This window comes from Lissotriton helveticus, chromosome 9, assembly GCF_964261635.1.
Source record: "Lissotriton helveticus chromosome 9, aLisHel1.1, whole genome shotgun sequence".
NCBI classification, from domain to species: domain Eukaryota; kingdom Metazoa; phylum Chordata; class Amphibia; order Caudata; family Salamandridae; genus Lissotriton; species Lissotriton helveticus.
The window spans coordinates 1,285,869,262-1,285,896,527 of record NC_136070.1 but is presented as its reverse complement, the minus strand read 5'-3'; the positions used below and the strand labels follow the sequence as shown (position 1 = coordinate 1,285,896,527).

Sequence of the window (27,266 nt, the reverse complement as noted above, 5' to 3'; positions counted from 1 at the left end):
CAGGAACATCGTTGACAAAAATAGAAAACAGGGTGGGGGCCAGGACGCATCCCTGTCGGACACCACGCTTAATCGGGATGTCACGCGTCAGTTCGCCATTCGGACCCCATCTGATGTTTGCATGATTTCTATCGTGTAGCTCTATGATGTGGACCAAGAGGCTTCCTGGCAGGCCAGCTTTGTTTAGAGATCTCCAGAGCAAGTTGCGAGGAACAAGGTCAAATGCCGCTCTCAAGTCAATAAAGGCTACATACAAATGACCTTTCCTAATGTGAACATACTTCCAATACAGACAGCAAAATCTGAAGATCTGGTCTATGGTACTGGTCTTAGACCTAAAGCCTGCCTGAAATTTGGAAAGTATAGCTGACTCCTCCAACCAATCATTTATCCTAGATAGCAAGTGTTTGGCGTAAAGTTTTTGGAGAATGTCCATTAAACTAATAGGTCTATAATTTGAGGGGACAGATCTTTTCCCCTTTTTGAAAATCGGGACGACTTCTGCTGCACGCCAACTATCAGGAAATTTGCAGCTTACAGACAGAGCATTAAACGGGCGATTAATATAGGGAGCCCAGACTTCAGATTCATGTTTATAAAGGTCACCTGGTATTTTATCAGGGCCGGGAGCTTTGTTATTTTTTAATTCGTTGATGGCCCTGTTTGTTTCTTCCAAGGTAAAATCAAGGCATACAGGAAGTGGAAGTGAGCCTAAAAACTCCTCATCATCACTATCATATTGTTTATACAGGTTGGTAAAATGTGACACCCATGTCATTTCATCAATGAACGTGTCCTTCACAGGTCTTCCAGCATGCCCCCCATTTGCTACCAACCTCCAAAAGCCAACATTATCATTCTGTTTTGCAGCAGTCAACAAATCAGCCCAAATTGACTCTTCCCATGTTTTTTTCGAAACTTTTTGGACACGCTTATACTCATCCCTGGCGAGTCTAACATCATCTTGGGGTTTATTTTTAATAGCATTTAAGAGCTTCCTCTTAGCCATTTTACATGTATGGTCGTACCAAAGTTTCCCATGACATCCCACTCGTACATTTTGCTGATTCTTCCTTGGCATTTTGGACATATAAGTTCTCAATTCATTAAAAAAGACCTTATGTAGTTCAACAAAATAATCGCAGCTATCAGTTGACAAGGATTGTCCTACTAAAGGTGCGAAGGTTTTATCAAACAATGAGTAGACTGCAGCCAAGGTCTTACCCTCACTTAAAAGGTGCGGCCATTTTAGAGCACGTCTGTTATTATTAATTGTATGTGGTTGTTCGCATAGATCATCACTAATTATCTCAGTTGACATAGGGGCATTAATATTTCTGATTATCTGTGCGTCAATATAAAGTTCCAGAGGGTAATGATCACTCTCGGCCCTTATTGATACTTTAAAATCAATCATAAAATGCCAAATAGTTAAAGAAACAAAAATAAAATCTAGCCTGCTTTTTGATTTCCCAAAGGTAGGTTGTTTAATTAGATCTAAGGGGAAACGACCATTACACGCTCTAAGACCATGGTCAACTGTTAACCTTAGTAATTGAACCGCCAAAGTAGTACACGGGACATAATTCGAGGTTTCAAGCTGAGGAATATTATAAGCTTGGTCTTCATCTTGAAGAACGTCAGTAATCCCGAGGATCGGTTCGAAATTACAATTCAAATCGCCTCCCAATATCACAGGGACTTCGCCCACCATCCTTTTTAAGAAAAAGTCCAAGATTTCCAGAGTGGGCGAGACCTTGGAATGCCCTGTAGGTCTATTGTAGACATTAACAATGTAGTATTCACCCCCTTGTGCGGATACAATTCTTAAAGCCAAAATATCAGGGAATCCTGTATCTATAAGTTCAACCTTTATGGCTAAAGTAATCTTAAGCCATATAATCAGTCCCCCAGATGGCCTTCCCCTATCAGGCTGAACGGCCTCAATGCCAAAGGTTTTGTATCCCATCCTATGCGGGATGTCCAATGCCCAGGTTTCTTGCAGTAGGCAGAAATCACTACAATCTACATAATCTGCCCATTCTGGATCTTTCAGATTTTTGCCTACTCCTGCAATATTCCATGACAGGAAAACCAACTGTGGGTTAGGCCCACTGCCAGAAGAATCACATTCGGCAGTAGGCGGCATTGGTGCCAAAGGGGGAAGTACTCTATCTTGGTAAGGGTCATCTATTTCAGTCTCTACGTCAGTAGTCGGAGCCCCTGGTGAAGTGCTAATTTTTACACCGGTACGATCCTCTGCTATGTCAGTGCCTACTATAGTCGAAACCGGGTAACTTTCCATATGTCTGCGACTATAATCAGACACTACGGGGAGACTATCAGAGAGCCCTACAATCTGGAGTGACGAGGCCGTTACCACTGTATCGACAGTAGGTTGCCTTGCAAGTCAGTCTACCTCTTCAAGGCTACCGAACCTGTTCGTGGTGGATAGACCATTCCAACTCACAAAAGGATCTTGGTAATTGGAGGGATGGATCCTCCATGCATGGCGCTGTACCACGGACCAATCGTTTTCCCGTGATTTTTTAAGGGGTGGCGGATAGAAGAAAGGCAAAAGCCTAGGTATGACAGAGGAACCTTCACCGGTGGGACAAGAGCAAATATAACGTGCTGTATGTGGGTCATCGAAGGTGACCACTATACAGTCCCCAACCACAGATTTCTTTGTGGGACCCACCCAGGGAACACGACGCACCATCAGGACTCTGCTCTTCCGACCATTGGGAATTGGACGGTTCGCATTAAGCCAGTGCATTGTCTTGTTCTTCAAAGACCAGTGGTTCTCATAATGGCCGTTCTCAATCTGAGAAACGCCCGTCAGAACAACCACATAATCATTGGCCTCTGGGGGAAGATCGATATAGCCCCCTCTGAAGTTATTCTTAGCAGAAGTGCCCTGGGAATTTTGCTGGCGAATTTCACTGGGGGGAAGTTTGACAGGAGGGCCTGTAGTAGTCTTTAGGATAGGTAGGGGAGTAGGACGGGTGGGAACCTCAGGTTTAGAGGTAGCAGTAATTTGGTTCACACCCATAGTTCGCGGCTTCGGAACCGGGCGTTCTGGTGGTGATATGGGGGGAGGAAGATGTGATGGTTGTAAAATTGGGTCCTCTACCCCGAAGCCCTGGTTTTCTAGACTTCTCAAGCCAAGAGTGGCCAAAGCAATAATGCTTTTCTCCATCTCCAGCAAGCTGTTTTCGATACATGAGAGTCTAAGAGCAAGGGGGGAAAGAAGTTTCTTGAGTGTTTCCCAAACTATACCTATAAAATCCCCATCCTTCCCTTCCTGACCATCAGCAGATGAGCCCCCCTCTTGTACAGTAGTGGTGGTAAGAGCGGGAATTGTCCCCATAGAAACCCCCTCTCGATGTGGCTGATCCCTAGGGGTAATCTCTTCTATTATATTGGATAGTGGTACACTGGGCAATTTTGGTTTCTGTGTCACCGCTACTCTTGCCTTCTTACGGTAGTAAGTATACCGGGTGGTATTTTTTCTTTTGGGTGCATTACCCGAATTTGTTTTGATTCTAGATGAATTAAAAATTACTGGGGCGGGGAAATCAGAGCTGGGGTCCTGCTTACCAGTGAATGGTTTTAAAATTGTCGGGGTTGAAAAATTAAAATTAGCCTTCTTCATAGGAGACAGCACAAGCGGGATCGTGTTACCTGCATCAACAACTAGTTCACAATATATGCCCCAGTGAGGATTTTTTAGAAACTGCAATTACCTCCGATAATTTTCTAGCGGCAGCCAACTCAAGTGAGACACGAGTCTGTAGTTTGGAAATTTCCTCATCAATCGCCAGATTAGTACGAGTGATGAAGTCATCCATCGGACCGTTAATTGATGTACCTCCCTTGCCAGCCTTGCTACGAGTTAACCTGGCGGACATGTTTATACAAGACAGAAGCCCGGGTAAGGCCTCCTAGAAAATGCAAATAATTACAACATCAAACCCAATTAATCAGTAACGGAATGGTGGGCGAAAGAGGGTAGGCCAGTCCAGTCCTCGGCCGTCCTCGAACGGCCTCAAACGGCCCAGTCTTTGCCCTGTCTTCGCCCGGGCTGCGTCCCGCGCTGCGGGAGGGGGAGGTATGAATATAGGGGGCGTGGGGGGGCGGGCCAGCAGGGAGAGCGGACCGGAAGCTCTCCGTCGGTCTTGCAGGGACTTCTGGGAAATGAAGTCCCCGCACACTCGCAGCCCCGCTGTCGCCACACGCCCGCAGCCGCCTTACCGCCACAAAGATTGCCCCGCTGTGTTGGTGTCCGTCGCTCTCGTCGATGCGGCACCCGCGAAGCGGGTGCGGCGAGATGTGGGCTTGGAGCGCTGATGTGGTGTTAAAAGAATGCCGCTATGCCTCTGGAATTGGAGCAGGAACTGCCGCTAAAACAAAGTGAGTGTCCGTTTTATCTGCATTGAGTTTTATCTAACAAACAAACAAAAAATCAATGTGGGAGAGAGAAGTTAGCGTTCCACTCAACTTTCCAGAACGTAACAGTGAAAAATCAATGGAAGTGGATTTGTATAAAAAAAGGACCAACCTCACTATTGTTGAAAGACCCTAACAGTTTTCTGCTGACGTTCTTAGTAACTGATCGTCACATCATTGGGTCTGTCCTCCACCAGGAGGATTTGTACTTCTTATCAGAGACTGAGGTCCATGGTGTGAAAAATATACTTAAAAATACCTCCTACCAGCAAAATCATGCGTCCTAACGATTAATGAAAAAGAGGGCAGTGGTATCATTGAAAGAAAAGGAGATTTGACTGGAGAAGTATTAGGTGTCATATCTACATCTGGAAAAACCAGGTCAGCAGGGTTCAGCCTGCTTTGCGCCTTTGTGGAGCAAAGGACTGGGTCTTCTCTAATCACCTATGAAGAGAATATTTCTACAACCAAGGGAAAATATCCCAAACGGTTTTTAGAAGGGATCTAAAAGTAGACCTTTGGTCCAGATGAAAGACATTTACCCACAAGGGCGCAACGCAAATGGCTGACACGGAGTGTTGGGATTAGGAAGGACCTCGGGCTAGAACCCCTGTTACACTCACTGAACCTAGAAAGGTAAAATAAAAGCATGTGCCCCACCTGCACCCCGCCAATCCCGATAATTATGCCTGATCTAGACGACCCAGACACTCGCATAGAATTAGCACAACACATAGACCCAACCGTGTACATATCCCACTAACTACCAAACAAAAGCTACAGAACACACATTACAGCTCAGTCTTATTAGTGGTAAACCACGGTGTAGGTTATTTGTATCCAATTCTGTGATCTTAGTTTCTAGGTTGAACTCCAATAATTTTTTGTATATTGGACACAACACAAATTAGCTACCTTATTATATTTCAGTATTGTTGTTGTTATACCGCTTAATGCCCTTCAAGCATTGTTGACTTGACAAAGATTTGTAGACTAAGAGCTGCCGACATGTGTTTCGCCCCCTGCGGAGCGCAAGCATGGAGCGGTTTAACAGTGATACACCAAATAGAAAGGCTGGGTCTTGATAAAAGTCTTTGGGAAGTGGTCTGAGTGCCCGACAAAATATCCCTGTGCATCCAGGGCAAGTAGTTTTCCAGTATTCTATTTCTGGGAAAAGCCTGGTCTCGGAGTATCAAGAATAAGTCTGTATTCGATTGCTCGCTCACACAAGGCATCTTTCCCGAAGCTCTCACGATAGGCCCGATCCCACCCACTCCGACAGAAATGAAAAATACACCCTGATGACCTCGCCAACTACCAGCTCGTCACTCAGATACCATTCCTCGGCAAGATCTCTGAAAAAACAGTCTATGTTCAACACTAAGATCATATCAGAATTAATCATCTTGTGCACGACTACGAATCTGGCTTCAGATCACACTGCAGCACGGAGACGGTTACCATGCACATCGTACACCATGCCCTCCTCTCTACCACTGAACCCTGATACAGCTAGACCGCTCCGGTGCCTTCAACACAGTTGTCTATCAGAATCTTATACGCACCCTGGAGACTCAAACAGGATTCACCGGTAATGTCCTTCACTGGCACTCCGCCTACCTCTCCAAACTCCTAATCACATGTGCACCTCCGGATCACAAAGGATCCCCATCACCTGCGGAGTCCCCCAAGGTTTAACAATGTTTCCCGTTATATTCACCCTTTACACAGAGCTGCTTGGTGTACTACTCACTGTTGACCAAATCATGATTCACCATTATGTCGATGATACAAAACTGTAGTTTAAAGTCTCCTCTGCTTCAGCTATTCAACGCCTCAAACACTGCTTCCACGTAATCCAGAAATCGATGTCATCCAGACATGGATTTGCTGCGCCTACCAAAGGTTCAACCCAACCAAGACAAAATTCCTGTCATTTGCCAAGAACAAACAACAACAAACAGTGCAAACCCTGCTCAAGGACATGAACCCGGATGGCTTTGAACCCAAACATTCACTTGGATTCACCCTGAACACCAAACTCTAGGGGCACACTGCCAAGAAGTCAGCCTAGTGTCAGCTCTCTCTTCTAAAGAAAGTCAAACCATTTCTTCTAGAGAGTGAATAAAGAGCTGTTGTTCAAGCCATCATACCCTCACACGGTTACCCTTTGGAGGTATCCTATAAGCCGCATCATGTCTCCTCCAGGACCTCAAGAAATATCACATCGCCCATATCCAGATGTAACGCCATTGGCTCCTCTTTCCAGCCTGCACCATCTTCAAAACCAGCAGCATCATTTGCAGCTGGCCAGCACCATCTTCAAAACCAGCAGCATCATTCATTTGCAGCTGGCCTGCACCGTCTTCAAAACCAGCAGCAACATTTGCAGCTGGCCAGCACCATCTTCAAAACCAGCAGCATCATTCATTTGCAGCTGGCCTGCACCGTCTTCAAAACCAGCAGCACCATTTGCAGCTGGCCAGCACCATCTTCAAAACCAGCAGCAACATTTGCTGAGCTATCACGACCAGCACACCCGCTTATATTGTAGACAAGCATTCAGTCTCTGGCTCTTGGCACACAAAGCCAGAACTCCAGACTAAGAATTGCAAAAAGAGCACAAATTAGCAAGCCTTTTGCATCTATGCACCAGGATCTGGAACAACGTCCCTGTATCCACCAAGAACAGCCTCAACGGTGGTAGAGTTTTGAAAACCTCATTAAAAAACACTACATCACAGTGCGTGAACAGTTCACAAACCAGCTCATTCTCCTACCGCTCGTTGACTTTATGATTGCCTTGGACCATGTACAGTGCAATGTAGCTCATTGGCTAGGTTCCAGGTATATACATACATGCATAGTGCAGGTATATAACAAACAGGGCAGCACAAGAACTATGAGGGTAGCTTGTTTCACCATTACCCTATATCACAAAAACGACTCAGAAAAGGGTATTATTTTGCCTTTATATAAAACCAAAGCTAAATTTCCAACTGAGAAGTGGCAGGTTTCAGAGAGGCAAAAGAAATGACAGATTGAGAAAGAAGGAAGCAGTCCCTGCACACAAACTATAAAAGACAGGTAGTGCGAGCCATACATTTAGCATTAAGAGTGGCTTGAACTAAAGACACGCGATAGAAGGCCTTTCTTCAGGGTAGCAGAGCATTCATGAAATTACAAGGAAGAAAAGTGGTGGTGCGGTTTGGAAAGGAAAGGATGAGAAAAGTAGCAATTCCTGATCTGGGTATAAACAAAGAAGACGTCAGCGACCACAGTACGATTACATTTAGGATACACATACAGACCGAAAGGGAACAAAAACCGAGAGAGGGTTTTAAAATAAATATTTAGATACAAAAATGATGCATTGAAAATTATTTAAGAGAATTTACTGTAAGGAGATGCAAGAAATTTCTGAATTACCAAACATTCAAACAGCAATTGAGTCAAAGGAAGGAACACTCAAGTACAGATTAAGTTGAAAGAGTCAGGCAATGCAACTGTTCTTGGGACTAACAGATTAAACCAGGGAGTCCCCACTTTATAAAGAATAATGTTTTTCATAATTGTTACATTATGGCAGATTTGAACTTTTGTAATTTAATGTAGAAAAACAATTTTTTTTCGCCCATCGATTACCTGGTGCATTAAATTGTGAATGGTGCTGTAATTACGACCAATGCGTAAAGAGGTGTTTTGTTTGGGTTACAGAACATCTGGGCACAACTAATCGCGGTCTAGTATATTGTTATAGTAAAATGATGGCTTAGTAGAAAACACGTGCCCCAGAGGTCCTTCCTCTTCTGATGTATGGAGGAGGGGTATGTGTGCCAGAGACAGATATTACCCAGATATTGAGTACAGTCCTCTAGAGACAGATATTACCCAGATAACGAGTACCGTCCTCCAGAGACAGATATTACCCAGATATCGAGTACAGTCCTCCAGAGACAGATATTACCCAGATAACGAGAACCGTCCTCCAGAGACAGATATTACCGAGATAACGAGTACAGTCCTCCAGAGACAGATATTACTCAGATATCGAGTACAGTCCTCCAGAGACAGATATTACCGAGATAACGAGTACAGTCCTCCAGAGACAGATATTACCCAGATATCGAGTACAGTCCTCCAGAGACAGATATTACCGAGATATCGAGTACAGTCCTCCAGAGACAGATATTACCCAGATATCGAGTACAGTCCTCCAGAGACAGATATTACCCAGATATCGAGTACAGTCCTCCAGAGACAGATATTACCGAGATATCGAGTACAGTCCTCCAGAGACAGATATTACCGAGATATCGAGTACAGTCCTCCAGAGACAGATATTACCCAGATATCGAGTACAGTCCTCCAGAGACAGATATTACCCAGATATCGAGTACAGTCCTCCAGAGACATATATTACCCAGATATCGAGTACAGTCCTCCAGAGACAGATATTACCCAGATATCAAGTACAGTCCTCCAGAGACAGATATTACCCAGATATCGAGTACAGTCCTCCAGAGACAGATATTACCCAGATATCGAGTACAGTCCTCCAGAGACAGATATTACCCAGATATCGAGTACAGTCCTCCAGAGACAGATATTACCCAGATATCGAGTACAGTCCTCCAGAGACAGATATTACCCAGATATCGAATACAGTCCTCCAGAGACAGATATTACCCAGATATCGAGTACAGTCCTCCAGGGACAGATATTACCCAGATATCGAGTACAGTCCTCCAGGGACAGATATTGCCCAGATATCGAGTACAGTCCTCCAGAGACAGATATTACCCAGATATCGAGTACAGTCCTCCAGAGACAGATATTACCCAGATATCGAGTACAGTCCTCCAGGGACAGATATTACCCAGATATCGAGTACAGTCCTCCAGAGACAGATATTACCCAGATATCGAGTACAGTCCTCCAGAGACAGATATTACCCAGATATCGAGTACAGTCCTCCAGAGACAGATATTACCCAGATATCGAGTACAGTCCTCCAGAGACAGATATTACCCAGATAACGAGTACCGTCCTCCAGAGACAGATATTACCGAGATATCGAGTACAGTCCTCCAGAGACAGATATTACCCAGATATCGAGTACAGTCCTCCAGAGACAGATATTACCGAGATATCGAGTACAGTCCTCCAGAGACAGATATTACCCAGATATCGAGTACAGTCCTCCAGAGACAGATATTACCCAGATATCGAGTACAGTCCTCCAGAGACAGATATTACCCAGATATCGAGTACAGTCCTCCAGAGACAGATATTACCCAGATATCGAGTACAGTCCTCCAGAGACAGATATTACCCAGATATCGAGTACAGTCCTCCAGAGACAGATATTACCCAGATATCGAGTACAGTCCTCCAGAGACAGATATTACCCAGATATCGAGTATAGTCCTCCAGAGACAGATATTACCGAGATATCGAGTACAGTCCTCCAGAGACAGATATTACCCAGGTAACGAGTACAGTCCTCTAGAGACAGATATTACCCAGGTAAAGAGTACAGTCCTCCAGAGACAGATATTACCCAGATATCGAGTACAGTCCTCCAGAGACAGATATTACCGAGATATCGAGTACAGTCCTCCAGAGACAGATATTAACCAGATATCGAGTACAGTCCTCCAGAGACAGATATTACCCAGGTAACTAGTACGGTCCTCTAGAGACAGATATTACCCAGATAACGAGAACCGTCCTCCAGAGACAGATATTACCGAGATATCGAGTACAGTCCTCCAGAGACAGATATTACCCAGATATCGAGTACAGTCCTCCAGAGACAGATATTACCCAGATATCGAATACAGTCCTCCAGAGACAGATATTACCCAGATATCGAGTACAGTCCTCCAGAGACAGATATTACCCAGATATCGAGTACAGTCCTCCAGAGACAGATATTACCCAGATAACGAGTACCGTCCTCCAGAGACAGATATTACCGAGATATCGAGTACAGTCCTCCAGAGACAGATATTACCGAGATATCGAGTACAGTCCTCCAGAGACAGATATTACCGAGATATCGAGTACAGTCCTCCAGAGACAGATATTACCCAGATATCGAGTACAGTCCTCCAGAGACAGATATTACCCAGATATCGAGTACAGTCCTCCAGAGACAGATATTACCCAGATATCGAGTACAGTCCTCCAGAGACAGATATTACCCAGATATCGAGTATAGTCCTCCAGAGACAGATATTACCGAGATATCGAGTACAGTCCTCCAGAGACAGATATTACCCAGGTAACGAGTACAGTCCTCCAGAGACAGATATTACCGAGATATCGAGTACAGTCCTCCAGAGACAGATATTAACCAGATATCGAGTACAGTCCTCCAGAGACAGATATTACCCAGGTAACTAGTACAGTCCTCTAGAGACAGATATTACCCAGATAACGAGAACCGTCCTCCAGAGACAGATATTACCGAGATATCGAGTACAGTCCTCCAGAGACAGATATTACCCAGATATCGAGTACAGTCCTCCAGAGACAGATATTACCCAGATATCGAGTACAGTCCTCCAGAGACAGATATTACCCAGGTAACGAGTACAGTCCTCTAGAGACAGATATTACCCAGATAACGAGAACCGTCCTCCAGAGACAGATATTACCGAGATATCGAGTACAGTCCTCCAGAGACAGATATTACCGAGATATCGAGTACAGTCCTCCAGAGACAGATATTACCCAGATATCGAGTACAGTCCTCCAGAGACAGATATTACCCAGATATCGAGTACAGTCCTCCAGAGACAGATATTACCCATATATCGAGTACAGTCCTCCAGAGACAGATATTACCCAGATATCGAGTACAGTCCTCCAGAGACAGATATTACCCAGATATCGAGTACAGTCCTCCAGAGACAGATATTACCCAGATATCGAGTACAGTCCTCCAGAGACAGATATTACCCAGATATCGAGTACAGTCCTCCAGAGACAGATATTACCCAGATATCGAGTATAGTCCTCCAGAGACAGATATTACCCAGGTAAAGTGTACAGTCCTCCAGAGACAGATATTAGCCAGATAACGAGTACCGTCCTCCAGAGACGGATATTACCCAGATATCGAGTACAGTCCTCCATGGACGGCGTGTTCTGCAGCTGAGGAATTCTATGCCAGATGCTTCCCAGTAGCAAGTAACAGTTGCTTGGTTTTGGGGATGTTTTTTGTCTTATTGGGGTCATACATTGGTACCCTCTTGACATCCAATGTCCCCTCTAACTCGGGCTCAGGATTTATAAAGGTGGGGGAACTTCACGGTCTGATTTACATGGAAGCAGCTAGCACCTTGGGTGGAAACGTTCAGTTTGTCCTGAGCACACCTCTGTCTTTCTGAGCTTGTATAAAACGTTCTTCCGCTTTGAGGCTTGCAACTCACCTTGGGGAGGTGATTGCTAGTAGGAAGGCTACCTTCAAAGGAAGAAACGGCGTCACGAGAGCGTAATGGCTCAAAAGGACGATCCTCAGTTCTGGTTAATACCACATAGAGGTACAATGGACGTGGCTTGAATAAGTCTCTCCAAAGAAAACTTTACACTACTGGAATGTCGAACAAAAACAATGTGTTTGTATGTTGGCTGCCCCAGTCTCCAAGTGTCGCTGAATTTAAAGCCATGCAAGTCCTGCTATTGCAAGTGCAGGAGGTAACCAATAATATCCAGCACCGTGGCTTTGAGCGGTTTGATTTGTGTAGTCGCGTAGAAATGGAAACATCCTTTTCATTTTCCAGCAGGACAGTCCCACGTGGTGAACTTGCGTGCATACACTCTCAAGTAACTAAACTCCAAGACCTCGGGTGCCAAATCGCCATTTTCATTTCCTTGAGGTTTGGGAGCCTGAGCAGGTCGCAAAGTTAGAAGGTCCAGTTTGATGGGTAACATTTTGTGCGGATTGCCAGATATTTCTAGTAACCATCGGTGTCTCGCCCACGTTAGTGCCACCACAATAAGGGTCAGCAACACCTGCCTCATTTCTCTCACTACATACGGTATCAGGGGAAGTGGAGGAAAAGCGTGAGCAAAGATCCCGGACCAGGCCCTCTGGGTGTGTAACATTTCTGAAAGTACCTTTGAAGTACTTGGATATTTAGTGTTCATTTGTGAACTCGTTAACGCCTACTGCTTAGAAGGTCCACAATATCGAAAGTCACCCCAGGTCGATGATGCTACCCTTGGAGCCGAATGTGACGTCACATCTTTTGGGCTGGCACTGACAGCAGAGGAGAGTTAGTAAACCAAATTCTTGCGACCCCATTGCCACAGTTCCTAGATTTAGTATATAAACTGTCATGCAGTGAGTCTTTTCTAGGGCTATTTTGTCTCGAATGAAGATGTAAAATACTCCGAGTGCCAAGTGAATTTTTGTCAGCTTCAGGTAAATGTGACATTCCTGTCGTCGCGTCCACGTACCCTGAACAGAGGTGCTCCCCAGCCCATGAGTGAGGCATCTGAGGTAGTGGCTGAGGTTACGCACTGGCGTACCAAGAAACATGTTCTGATTGTTCCACCACAGGAAAGTATATAGAGTTTTGGGCTCTATCAACGTTAAATCCCACCATTGACCCTGCACTTGTTACCATTAGCTCCCTAGACACTCTTGGGGATGCAAGTTTAATCCATGCATGTGGCACCATTGCTACACATGAAGCCATCACCCCCGCAGTTTCATCACCTTCTGCACCATACGGGGACAACATCTGAGGACAATATGGCAAGGGGACATTTTCTGACACTACTCAGCCTCTTCCATGGGCGCAGTGATCTTGGTCCGAACGGGGAGTCCCAATTTTCATGAAAGCCACAATCACAGACCCCGAGGGTAGATTTGTCCCAGTGGGGGTGCACTGGATAGGCTTCCCTTAGCGTTGGGCATTATATATATCTCAAACTCTGACCAACACACATTCTAGGCTCAGCTATGAGGTTTCCTTGCTACATGTGCCCACCTCCCCTAGGAGTTTGGTGGAGACTAATACTGTATTAGACATCTCTAGATAGATTGCATCCGTCGTTACCTCAGACCAGCCACGTCTGGCAACGCCAGTTCCCTTCCAATTTGGCTTCTACATTGTTCCCTAGTACATATTTGGAGACCACACAAACGTGAGCTACGACTATACAGCTATTGCTCTTCCCCATAAATTGTATGCACTCCTCTACCAAATCCACGTCCCTCCATTGGTCTAGGACCCTTCCTCGATTCCCACTTGGTACTTTCAGGGCTCGGCTCTGGAAGACGCCCTAACTCAGGAAACCAGTCACGTCCTGTATCCTACACTATTTTGAAGTGAATGAGAAATCTACCTCTTTCGGAGCTGCACAGAATGGAACACCTTCAAGTGGTCATTTGCGACCATTGCATAGAAGAGACATCAAGCTTCCCCAAGACAATTGAGGAGCACTCGTCTGAAGCGGCAGAAGCTTCCGGTGGTATAGAACGACTGATAGTTGATGACCCTGGTCTGCGAGAGACACTGAATGCTGCCCAAACCCATGAGCCCCCGCTTCAGAAGCTTAGGTGTCTAGGTGTTTGCAAGTACATTTCCAGCACATACGAAGGAGCCACAGTGGGTAGGGTACTGGCTTGGCTGACCTCCGGAAGCACGTCGCAAGACTCAATTACGGATCTTAAGAACCAGGCTGATACTCGGGTGTACATACATGGCGAGATCTTGCAAGGTTTTCATGGCCATTACCGTGGTCTTTACCAAGAAGTACCCGGTGACCCCTCGCCCCAATTACTGAGCTCCTCAGGGACCTCCTCTTGCCCCACATTCTCCCCCATGAAAGGGAAGAAATTGATTCAGTAAATACGCCCCACGGGATTAAAATGCCTATTCGCAATCTCATAGCTGGAAAGGTGCCGGGTACCAAATGCCTTCCCCATAACTTTTATCAGGCATACCAAGACATTCTCGCCCCTCGATTGGCTGAACACGAGACAGCATTGGAAGATGGATTTTCGCAGTTGCTTTGAGATGCACCCGTGGTCCCCCTCCTAAAACTGGGGCGTCCTCCCAGCGACCCAGCCTCCTATAGACTTAACTCCGGCTACAAGATCTTGAGAAAGGACCTGGCCTCCTGTATCGTTCCGATCCTCCCTCGGTTGATCCTTCTTGAATCAGAATGGGTTAATTCCACATAGGAAGACCATGCACCTATATCCTCTGTTGAGGTGGCCGCAATCTGCAGCCTTGATCTCTAAAAGGGTATTGATACCTTGCGCTCGGACTACCTTTGAGGTTCTTCAGTTTCAAAGCCCACAGCATTTGTATCATCCAATTTCCCCCTCCTTCGAAATCAGCAGAGGAACTAGACAGGGTTTCTCCTTTCATTTCACCCACCCCCCCCCCAATCTGTTTTTCACCCTAGTGATGGTCCATTGCGGCACAATTTAAGACCAGTAGGGGAAGTCAGGAGAATCCTACTAGTAGACACTCAACCACCCTTTATGCAGACAACCTCCCCATCCTTCAGGGACTTCAAATGTGACACTTTTAGGATTAAATCTTTTTTATTGTTATAGAATAGAGCAAGTGATTCACACAGCAAAATGCCTACACCCCCAACTGGGCCGGCTGCAGAAATCAAATGCATAACATCGAACAATCCATGAAGCGTTCGCTGGGAGACCTCTGGGTGAGGAAAGGTACGCAGCAGGTCGCCTACAACCCAGATTGGGTCGGCCGCGTAAGGGGGCACTTCTTAAGGGGGAGTATATCAACTCTCTTGCCCTCTATTTGTTGTTTGCAGTAGAGACAGTCTTTGCTCAAATGAATGATAACAAATTAACAGAAAATGCTTAACCAAAATAAACAGATATGGAAGCGCAGCATCCACCCAATGGAACACATACCGTGCACGGAGAGTTTGTTCCATGTTCATTTGGGTAGTGAGATTCAGAATCTGGGATTTTGACAGGTTCATCTTAAAGCCTGAAACTGCCCCAAAAGCCTCCAGTTCAGCGAGAACGGTTTCTAGCGAGATGAGGGGCTGGGCGATGGAAATAATAATGTCATCTGTTATGTTATGTTATTTATAGTCTTATATAGCGCAACGGATACTCAAAAAGAGTGTCCCGGCGCTTTGAGTAAGGGGAACTAATTCAGAATAACATAACAATTAAAAAAAGAAAACGCCGCACACACAGAGAACACAGAAAGACTGCTAGGGAGGCCTACTGGGTAAACAACCAGGTTTTAAGACCTCTCCTAAAATCCATAAGACTAGTAGCTCCCCGAAGTGGAAATGGAAGCGAGTTCCACATCTGTGGGGCCAGCAGACTGAAAGAGCGGCCGCCCAAGCGAGCTCTCTTGATACGAGGGACAGCCGCCAAAAGCAAAGATTCAGACCGCAGAGAGCGGCCCGGCTGGTAAAAGACCACTCTCTTTTGGAGATGTTTTGCTCCCACTGCGTGTAGTGCCTTATAGGCCAATATCATGGCCTTAAAAGCGATCCGTTTACGGATCGGTAACCAATGCAGAGTCCGCATTAGCCCGGAGGCGCTGGCGCGTCTATTAAGACCAAAAATGGCCCTGGCCGCCGCGTTCTGCGCAACCTGGAGCCGCTGCAGCAGGTACTCGGGTAGGCCCAGGTAGAGAATGTTGGCATAATCCAACCTGGAGCCTATCAGGGCCTGCACTGTCAGCCTCCTATGCTCCTCCGACAAAAAAGGCAGGAACCTCCGCAGCATTTTTAAAAGACCAAAGCAGGTGCCGGTCACCCCAAAGATCTGGGCTTTCATCGACAGTCCCCTGTCCATCTTAACCCCCAAGTTCTTAGCCATAGGGGAAGAACCGGACGGAGGGAACATGTCGATGGGCCACCAGGCCTGCCAGCAAGGCTCCGCATCGCACCCGAAGAAGAGTACCTCGGACTTATCGGAATTGCACTTGAGGCAGTTCAGTTGGAACCATGAGAACACTGCCCCAAGGCAATTCCGGATACTCTCCCCGTCAAAGTCGGCCCCTCTCTCACAAGAGAAGAGGAGCTGGGTGTCGTCGGCATAAGACACAATCCGGGCACCGAAAGACTCCGCGACCGCCGCCAAAGGGGTCATAAAGATGTTAAAGAGGGTCGGGCTCAAAATAGAGCCCTGAGGGACCCCGACTCCCAATGGCGGCATCACAGCGGTGTCAGGCGGCGCCCAGATCGTTTGCCGGCGGTCGGCAAGAAAAGATGAAAACCATTTGAGCACCGTCCCCCGCAGGCCAATCTCAGAGTCTTGCGAGGAGGCCATCATGGGGGACGGTGTCAAAAGCCGCCGACAAGTCCAACAACACCAGCATGACTTTACCCCCGGTATCCAACCCTCCCTTGATGGTTTCAGAAACCTCAAGGAGCGCGGTTTCGGTGCTACGATTTGTACGGAAGCCAGACTGGGAGTCGTGCAAGATCTCATGAGACTCCAGGAAATTGGAGAGCACCGACTGAACGTGCTTCTCCAGGATTTTAACAAAGGCCGGCAACAGCGAAATCGGTCTATGATTGGCTGGGACCTTCGGGTCGAGCCCCGGTTTTTTTAGCAGCGGGATAACCATTGCCTGCTTCCACCCTGGCGGAACCACTCCCTGACTCAATGAAAGATTGAGAAGAGGGTTCGCCAGTGGATTAACCACCTCCGCCAACTTACCCAAGAGCTTAGCTGGGCAGGGGTCAAGTGGAGACCCAGATTTTAAATTGCCCATAAGTGCTAGGGAAGCAGAGGCCGTCAAAGATGGAAACTCGGCCAACATGGCATCCTGCCAAACGGGAGGGGATAGGCCAGATCAGCCAGTAGAGGCTGATGAGATGATGGTCCGCCCCAAACTTAATGCCCACAGCCATGGGGTTATCTCTTAGCATCTGGGCGAAGGGCTCCATGTATATAGCAAAGAGAAGCGGAGAAAGCGGGTACCCCGCTCCACTCTGAACCATGCAAAGCTTATCCCGTTCACTCGGACTATTGCACTGGGCATGCTGTATATACTACTCATCCATTTCAAGAACCAGTCTCCCAACCCAAAGTGCTTAAGGGTCGCAAACAGGTAGGGCCAGGGCACCCTGTCGAACGCCTTCTCCGCGTCTACCGCCATTAAGAGGGCCTCTTCCAGGGATCGATGGAACTTGTCAATAAGATGATACATGAGCTTAGTATGGTCCCCGCATTGACGCAAAGAGATACATCCTGATTGATCGGGATCGATCAAACCCGGCATCAGGTGGTTGAGGCGATATGCCAGGATACCTGCAAATGATTTTGCGTCAACATTGAGCAAAGATATCAGGTGGTAAGAACTGCAATGTTTAGGGTATTTCCTGAGTTTCAGGATCACTGAAATGGATGCCTGCAACATAGATTTGGTCAGTGAACCAGTCTCGGCAAAGAAGTTGGAGAGTCGGGTCAAAAAGGGAGCTAATTCAGCGCAGAAGGTCTTGTAAAAGATTGCACTGAAGTCATTCGGGCCCAGTGCCCTCATGGGCTTTAGTCGTGCGATTGCAGTGATCACCTCCTCGATCCCGATAGGTTGATAGCGTGCGTTTGACTCCTGCGGTGGTAATAGGGTGATTGCAGCGGACTGAAGATGGGGTAGTGGGTCATGGGCCACTAAGTGATCTCTTGTGTATAGGTTGGAGTGGAATGCCCGGGACTCTGCCGCTATGTCTGGGGCGTCATGTGTAGTCGGGCCCGAGCGAGTATGAATAGCTTTGACAGTGTTGGCGTGTTGAGTGTTGCGTAGTGTTGCGGGTTTGGCAAGCTCTTAGTTGAGCTCGTCTGGCACAATGAGCAACGCAAAGTGCCCTTGCCAAGCTTTGTCCACCAGTTGAGGTGGGTGGCCTGGTAGCCCCCTTTGATATATTAACTTGCCGCCCAATTACAATGGTTTGGCAGATTGCTTGCGGGACTTGCACTCAATTAAACATGCTTAGAAACTCAACCCCTGCGAACGGCCAAATCAAATCTTCTCCTGGAAACGAACACCCGCCGTCTCCGCCCTCATCTTCGCCTCCTTTGAGTTGTGCTAGGGTGCTACTATCGGGCAGTTCATCTTACCAAATGGGTAATCCCATATGCCCAAGCTATTCCCCTTCTGGGCTTCTCAGGACCACATGCCCCCCGGGCAGAGGAACCTCAATTCCTGGCAGGACTCAATCTCACAAGACTGGGTGTTTGAAGAGCACCACCTCCTCTCGCTTGAGAACTAAAGCCCTTAAATACTGCCCCACAATCACTGCCAGGCCAGAGATTCATTTTCTATTCAAGCAGTCTGTACAATAAGGCTGGCCCGAAGGCTCTTCACCTGGTTTTACATGGTCCCCCTTTCACAAACTTCACTATTGGTTTCGCTACTGCAAGATAAAAGGGAGGCAGAGGCGGCATAGTGTTTCAGAAAAAGTCCTGGTCAAAAACCCTAGCTTTAATCGCATCCCATTAATGCCACATTCAAACAGAGGAAATGCTTAATACTGCATGAGGCTTCTCTCCCCCGCTGTTGTAAATGTTTCCCACAAGCAAATGCTAAATGCCGGCCGCCTTTCTGCATGCGCTCTGGGCATGCCCTTCCCTAGCGACTCTGTGCTCAAATAAAAGACCTTATATGCCCCATCAGTAAAACCTCTCCTTGACGACTGGGTATCAGTAACTCCCAGAATTTACAAGCCCCCAAACAGAGACAAGGTGGCATCTTGGTTTGTAAATCTCACCCTTCTGGTTGCAAGACACCACTGCTACACACTTGAAGGCCAAGCCCCAGTCTTCCCTGGCGGCAAGTGCAATGCTCGATTTAGGTGGGCGTCAGCTGAAGTCAAGCACGGACAGGGGGGAAACCAGAGACCTCCGCAGACCTCCATAGCAGGGACTTGGGAAACTATCATGGAGAACATGAAAGTGATGCTGGCTGAGAGGACCGCGCCCCTATAGCTCCCCCTGATTTATATCGCTGTGTAAAACGGGTGTTCACTCACCAACTCATGCCAGTTAATACTACAACATCAAACTACATAATGCGCCCATGATATCATTATCCTGAAGAACTCACTCCTGCAGCAAACCCAACACTTCTAGCTCAGCTGTTTGAACGAAGACCAAAGACCCTTCCAGTTTAAACCCCCAATTTAGTATTATGACCTCATTGCCACCCAACATCAGACGGGCTTAAGAACTAAAATTCACATCGTCGGATGATGCCTGCGATACTGCACGCCCACGGACTACTAGCGTAAGCTCACAATCCGAACATTATTATCCAATAAGAAGAAATGTATATTTTGCTCCAGAACCACATTCTAATGACACATTGATACCTTCTTCAGTGAAGCAAAATAATGTATATTTTTATTTGCCGATAAACAATCTTATGGAATGAGAAAAATTCAAAAATGCCAATAAAGTTATTATTTAAAAAGCGGCATTGTATCTGGTAAGAGACAGGGCAGCCTTTGGAACGCTAATACTTTTTCTAGGTTTGGGTAGACAGTCCCACAGCTCCCAGAAAGGGCTGGATCCCTTGCGTCTCAAAATGCAACATTATTTGCATCAACTGTGAACCCCAGTGTGTGTGAGACAAGGACACTACACCAAAGAGTGGTCTGCTGCTCTGTATCAACCAACTGCCCCGGTACAGGAAGACCTGCAGGGCATTTGTTCATAGATGAGTCGCTACCCCCTTTAGACATTTGGTGAACACACTTGGGGACGCGGTGACCCGAGTAGTAGAACTTTATATAGGTAGTCTTGTCCAATTGCCACAGGCGCAGGCAGCACTGATGTGCGGGCTGTGTAAGGCTGTGAGAATAGGCCTCCTTGACGTTGATCTGTTCTTTAGGGCATCCCTTAGTGATGAACACATGGACAGAAGGGTGAGCGAAGATTTAGGATGGCTTAAGACACTTTGTGATTTTAGAAAAGGTAACCAAAAGTAACAGTCTAAGAAATAATTCAAACATTATATAGTTGGACGATGCAAATCGATGAACAAGGCAACACACAAGGTATCACTATTAATTATACCTCATGGAGATCATTGAGTAATGTATGTTTAAAATGCCAGAGTTCTACTGCGCTTCACAGAAGTGCACAGATTGGGCTACATTTTACAGTCTTCTCCATCTCAGAACGTTGTCAAATCTTTCAGACCAGTTTGTATGCCTCCAGGGTAATCTCCGGCATTCCAAACAGTCGGAGTGTATTTATATTGCATTGCTCTGGTGAAGAGAATGCAGCACATTTGAAGGTGTAATCCTGTTGTTCAGGAGACAGGGCTAGGCGAGGGGAGTTAGATTTAGAACAGGGGGGTCTCCAACCTCTGGAATGTCTTGGAGATTCACATAAATTAAACGTATGTGGTGGTGATGGAAGTCTGTGACTAACCAGATGCAAGTTAACAAGGATGACAAAAATCTACAGATAATGTCAACATTTTTATATTAACAAACTTTTCATGGATTTTTTTGTTTATCCTGGGGTACTGTCTTAATGCTAGGGTGAACAGTTACTGGGATTACGGACACAGCAATGGCGCACTTACCCTCCGTGCTCGCAAAATGTGTGTATACACTCTCTGCTCGTTTTATCCCACAGCTTGATAGTTTTATCATCACTGGCAGACACGATTAATCTTCCATCAGGAGAGAATCTGTAATAGAAATTTCATTATTCATACATGTAAATATTCTCTATGCTAATGCATTACAGGCATTACACAACATGATTGGAGGTAAACAGACTAATTATAGTGCAGGATTCCCGTTTGTTCCTATACGCACCTTACAACACCTCTTGGACTCCCTCTTAAAACAACAGCAGGGTCATTCAAACTTGTAGTCAAACTCTCTCTTCCAGTGGAGTCTATTCCAACCTATTCTCTAACCCTGTTCTGCAATCACCCGTCCAGTAACTTCCATCTTTTGGGAATCCTAGGCTTAACCAGGAAACGTAGATAAATGCAGTCTTCGAAACCTCGCTAACTTTTTCTTCTTTGAAAAGACTAAAATCACTACACTTAAACAAAAAACATCTAATCTGATTTACATTGTAGTCTATACCGGTCTCCAGCAACAGCTGGGAAAAGTTTAAAAGTCTCTGTGGGGCCATTTTGAACCTGGTGAGTAGCCAGTCTTTCTGCCAGCTCAGTCAAGGCCTTTGCCTCCTCTGACATGGGGGAACGCTACTGTGGCCAGATCTTCTAGCCGTGCACCGTGTTCAGGGCAGGGAGGGGACTTCTGGCTTGCCATGTGCTCTGGAAGTAAGGGGGGGGCTATTGATTTGCATTGAGTTGAGGGCAGCGAGGCGCTTTCTAGCTTGCACAGCGTTCGAGGCAGTGAGGGGACATCTGGCTTGCCTTGTGCTAGGGACAGTGAAGGGGGGTTTGGTTTGCCTTGTGCTCAGGGCAGTGAAGGTACTTGTGGTTTGCCTTGTGCTCAGGGCAGTGAAGGGGCTTTTGGTTTGCCTTGTGCTCAGGGCAGTGACGGTACTTGTGGTTTGCCTTGTGCTAGGGACAGTGAAGGGGGTTTGGTTTGCCTTGTGCTCAGGGCAGTGAAGGTACTTGTGGTTTGCCTTGTGCTCAGGGCAGTGAAGGGGCTTTTGGTTTGCCTTGTGCTCAGGGCAGTGACGGTACTTGTGGTTTGCCTTGTGCTAGGGACAGTGAAGGGGGTTTGGTTTGCCTTGTGCTCAGGGCAGTGAAGGTACTTGTGGTTTGCCTTGTGCTAGGGACAGTGAAGGGGGTTTGGTTTGCCTTGTGCTCAGGGCAGTGACGGTACTTGTGGTTTGCCTTGTGCTAGGGACAGTGAAGGGGGGTTTGGTTTGCCTTGTGCTCAGGGCAGTGAAGGGACGTTTGGCTTGTCTGGTGCTCGGGCCAGGAGGGGCCTCTGGTTTGCCTTTCTCCTGGCTACTTCTGATGCAGGTTATAAATCTGGGGTTCAGGCACTAGTCCAGACCATCTTTACATAAAGGCTTTCAAACCTATTTTGCGCTTTGCTGCCTTTTGGCACTATGCAAATACCACACACGCACAACCGTGTTTGAGTTACTTAAGCACAATGTCTTCAAGATTTGTTAGATGGGTTTGCTCTTGGTGTCATAGCTCAAGGGGGTGAATATTTGCATTGACCCTCCGTCCCCCAAGGTTTCAGATTTAGAGAAAAGTGCAAACTCACAGGAGGACTAGTTGTGGAGGGTGAATCAGACCAGGATGAAGCTATTTCCACTCTGAAGGTCTGAGCAACATTCACCAGGGAGTTTAGTCCAAATCTTTGAAATTCAAGTTTTCCCTGGTGAATCTACTTCTGCTCAGTGCAAGATGCAATCTTCCTGGGCAACCTCAAGGGTTTCTTTAACTGCCTTAAATTAAGATTCTAGAAAGTGACAATCCTCGGAGATTCAGATTCTCACACCCCAGTAGCTGATGAAGACGCGTGCTAAGGGTCTGATACCTGTGGAGTTTGAGCCGATGGTGGGCTCATCTACTCACCAGAACAGGCTCATTTAGAGCGGATCAGGTCTTCTTTAAAGAGCAACGACCATCACGGTTTACTTGAGGCGCCTAATCAGGTTAGACAATTGAAACAATAAGCTTCTTTAGATACTTAAGGGGAGAGTCACTGGGTAAGGAACCAATTCACTAGTAAAAAACACTATCAAGTGAACTAATATTTCCCCTTTACTGCCACCGCTCCTGTCAAACAAAAACTTGAGACACTTTCCTCAGCCTGCATGGTGTGGTTAACTCTCTGGAGCCTAAGACGAGGATCGAATATAAACTAGAGGTTTTTCATAACTAATTAAAAACTACGCAGAGGAAGAGCCGCTGACCACGAAGAAAGTGCCATGAAAATCTGAGAGGGTTTAACAGTCAATCAACACAATCTTAAACTGTTGAAGTCAGCCAGTAAGGGTCAGCGTTCACACTTATGCAATGCTCATCAGCTACGTCACATCATCTCAGAACACTGCAGTTCGATGAGAGTGCAGCGTTTGCAAAATGTGGCTACAGAAACAAGGCTGTGAGCCGACATCCTGTCCGTTCGCCAGCACCAAGCCTCAGAGAAGGTCCCCTTCCTGCAGGCGGAGGAGGGGGGCAGCTTACGAGAAGCAGATAAGGCCCCACCTGCCCGATGGTGCAGGCCGGGGTGGACTCCTTCCGTTTCCAGACCTCTTAGTAACACTCATTGGCTCCACTGCCAACACCCAACGCATTAGAGAGAACTCACCTGATTGGAGGATGCGGTTACGCCTGTGCTAAAAATTAAATGACTAAGTAAAACGAACTTATGCCTGCCAGATTGCTGCAGTAACAGTGATAACAGATTTTCCAGAAATTAGCAGAATATTCAAGAAAATAAGTATAATTTAAGTGCAATCAGACCATCCGCTACCGATTGTGCTTCATCCTAAAATATGATGCTTATACCTTTGTCCTGTGTCTTACAGCTTGATATAACCTTCTGGAGATGGTCATTGAGGGAGGCGTTGAGGTGCTCATCTTACAGACCACTTGTCAACCCAATGGATCACAATCGTGTGTGCCATCGGTTAGAGGACGTCACCCGCCCGGACCAACTGTCCATCCCAAGACCTGCTTTTTTTTGTAAGCTGCCAAATTCAATTTGTGAAAAGTGGATCTATATGCGGTCGTACATCTACCACGCGTTGTTCCTTAGGACTCAAAGTACTGCCTTGCATCTTCAGCACACGTGGAGCCCTTGACGGCGGTCATTTGAGAATCACAACTCATGTCTCAATGACACACGGACGACAAACGGTGTACTATTAAAGAGTACAAATTCTCAAATCAGCTTTGATCATTTACTTACCTCTCAAAATGGGTACGACTGAAAGAGCTGGTAAAATACTAAGCACCAGTAAGATGGAGGTTCAAGATCGGCTCGTGGCTGAAATCACAAAAGGGAGATGCGCGCTCTCCTTTCACAGGAGATCTTTGCACAACCGTCGACAAGCTCCCCCAAACCTTCTCCGCCCTATTAAAGGTAAAGATCTTGGAAGACAACAGAGTGAGAGAGTGTTGGAAATGGGATCCCCGGCTGGCCAGGGCTTTCGCCAAAGTCAGTCAGAGACCACCACACCCAAGTCAGGGCAAGGGAGTTACACGCCAAGATAACCCCTACTCACCCTCTAGGTAACGTGGCGCGAGCAGCAAGGCTAAACTTGGAGGCGATGTAGGCTAAGTATTTGCGCACGCACCTCAGCAACAACAACCAAAGGCCCACCACAAAGGAAACTCCACACAAGGTTATATAAAAATAGCCTTTGTATTACACCAAAACACATTAGATAAAACACACACTTTACAATGTGCCAGAGGCACGGGCAGAATTTACAAGGGGATATTTACAAGACAGGGCCACCTGGACCACTGTCAGGAATCAGAAGTAGCACTTTCAGAAAGTAAAATTACTTTAGCACAAAATAGCACACAATATAACAATAGAGCGCACAACCAGTAATTACTGGTAACCAGGATCTCACTAGCACCACCTGTACTAGGGAGAAAACAACCACCTATGTATTACAATACCTGTAGGGGTGTAAGAGGAAAACACATGATGCAATGCATAAAATTCATTCAGAGGTGTAAAGAGGAAAACACATGATGCATCACAATACATTCAGAGGTGTAAGGCACATGACGCATAAAAACACATTCAGAGGTGCAGAAAGTACAATTGCGCCAAACCCACGTAAGTCACCACCTGTGACTGTCCCTGTGTCCAAAGTGTCAGGGTCCTAAACGTGGCAGCTGCCCACAAAGTGCTGGGCAGCTGGGAAGCAATGCTGGGGGGGGACAACGTTGGAGCCTCTCAGGCTCTGCAAAAAGCACTTGTTTCCCCTTGAGCCTCGCTGGGCTCTTCACGCTACCACATGCCTCCACTGAGCCTCTCTGGGCTCTGAAACACAATGTGGGCACTCAGGAGCCTCTCAGGGCTCAAACCCAAAAAGATGGAGCCTCGTTGCGCCTCGAAGAACAAATGCCCCCCTGAGCCCCACTGGGCTCTGCACACCAGGCCTGGAGCCCCTTTCCGGGCTCCGGACACAAAATGGGGGCGTAGTTGGAGTCCCCCTCCTGGGGACTCAGTGAACCAAGTAATGCCCACACGAGCCTCTCGGGCTCTCAAAACAACTGCTGCCCTGAGCCTCGCCGGCTCCAACAACAGGTAAGGCCCCCACGAGCCTTTTACTAGGGGGGAGGGGCGGGCACCGAAAATGCGCCCCGACGCCCCCTCCCCTCCCGGGCACTCACCGGTCTCTGCAGGCTGCAGCACTTTCTGCCTCTGACTCCTGGCGGGCGGGGAACTCCTCCTTCGTGCTCCGCCCGGGGCACACGTCCAGGCTCTGTCTCTCCCTCGGGGCTCGCCCTGCAGGCAGCAGCTTCCGCCTGCCTCTCTGTCCTGCCCCCGGCCTGCCTGACTTCCAGGTCGCGGGTGCGGGGCGGGACTTCCGGTCGGCCTACTCCCTCATTGGCCGGCCGGCAGGAACACTTCCGGGTCGTCGCGGGCAGCGCGGCGGCCCGTCTCCAGCACTTCTAGGCGGGGGACGAATTTACCGAGGGGTCGCACCCTCGAGGGAAGAACGAAAACGGGCAACAAGGTCCCTGGCAGGGTGGGCACCTGCCAGGCGACAAAGTAACTACAAATCAGCGAGGTGGCACTCGCTAGGGTAGGCAAAGCGCTCCCAAGCGCTATAGGCAGAATAAAGCGCTGTTAGGCGCTAGAAGGAAAACAAAGCGCTCCCAGGCGCTAGGAACCTCAGAAAGCGCTCACCAGCGCTAGCTACAGATAAGGGTCCACAAAACGTCCTTCAGCAAGGCAGGGGGGGCAAGGCTGGGCCCAGAGCCAGCACACTGGGTCTCCAGGCAGGGAGACACCCCAAGTGGCGGTCCTCTGGCCCAGCAGCAGCAACAACAGCCCCCTCAGGATCCTGGAAGAGAACAACTTCTGTGGGGACACAGCCCCATTTTTATACAGTGCATTCCTTTGTTCAAGGGTGCAGAGTGGGGGCGGAACCAGTCGCAGCTGGTTCTTGAGTACTCTGTTTACCTCAACCACCCTCTCTATTCACTGGCAGGGCTTGGGTCATTAGACACACCACAGGGGGGCGGAGCCAGCATTGTGTGGGGAAAACCCAGCCCATCCAGGACACAGGTACACTCCTCCCACACATCACTCATGCTAATCTCCCACTCACCACCGGGCAGACCCATCCAGACTTCCTGGAGCCTGGCATGCCAGCCAGCTCCAGCCAATCACACGCCAGCACCCTCACAGCACACGTACAGCCATGTCAAGAAATGGCGCTTCGCTACTAGACACATACATGCTGCATACACCATCTCGCAGCATTCACTCTCACGAGTTCACACATACCAGACTCAAGCCTGTACACCCCACGCATCAGGAACTACCAGGGACACATACATTCCCCATGCATTCCTATGGGCGGGCAGGCCTAGCTCAGCACATGCACTCAGAGTGCGCACGCACTTTCCACTGGGACACAGTGAAAGTGCGCAGAATCCAAAAATCACCATCTCCAGGTCACCATTTCAAGCAAAAAGTCTCGGGGTGAACCTGCCCTAAGGGCCAAAGTCCAACATAACCCCCTTCCAGCCAAAACGCAGGGGAGACCAATCACCACCGTGATGGACTTCCCTGCTTGGGGCGATAGAACACGGACGCAGGCCCGCAACTGCAGGGACACCCTCCTGTTCTACGCCACGGTGAACCCATGGGATTCCCTCTAAACACACTGTCTGGACCAA

General features: G+C 47.5%; 1 protein-coding gene across 2 annotated transcripts in view; it reads right to left on the bottom strand.

Moving 5' to 3' along the window:
- Positions 1–27,266, bottom strand: part of LOC144782497 (uncharacterized) — a 133,526-nt gene that overhangs the window by 38,899 nt on the left and 67,361 nt on the right. For both annotated transcript variants that reach the window (XM_078661886.1, XM_078661887.1), the window contains exon 5: positions 21,021–21,128. In XM_078661886.1, coding sequence (XP_078518012.1) covers positions 21,021–21,128 — 108 coding nt within the window. The remainder of the gene's footprint in view (positions 1–21,020; positions 21,129–27,266) is intronic.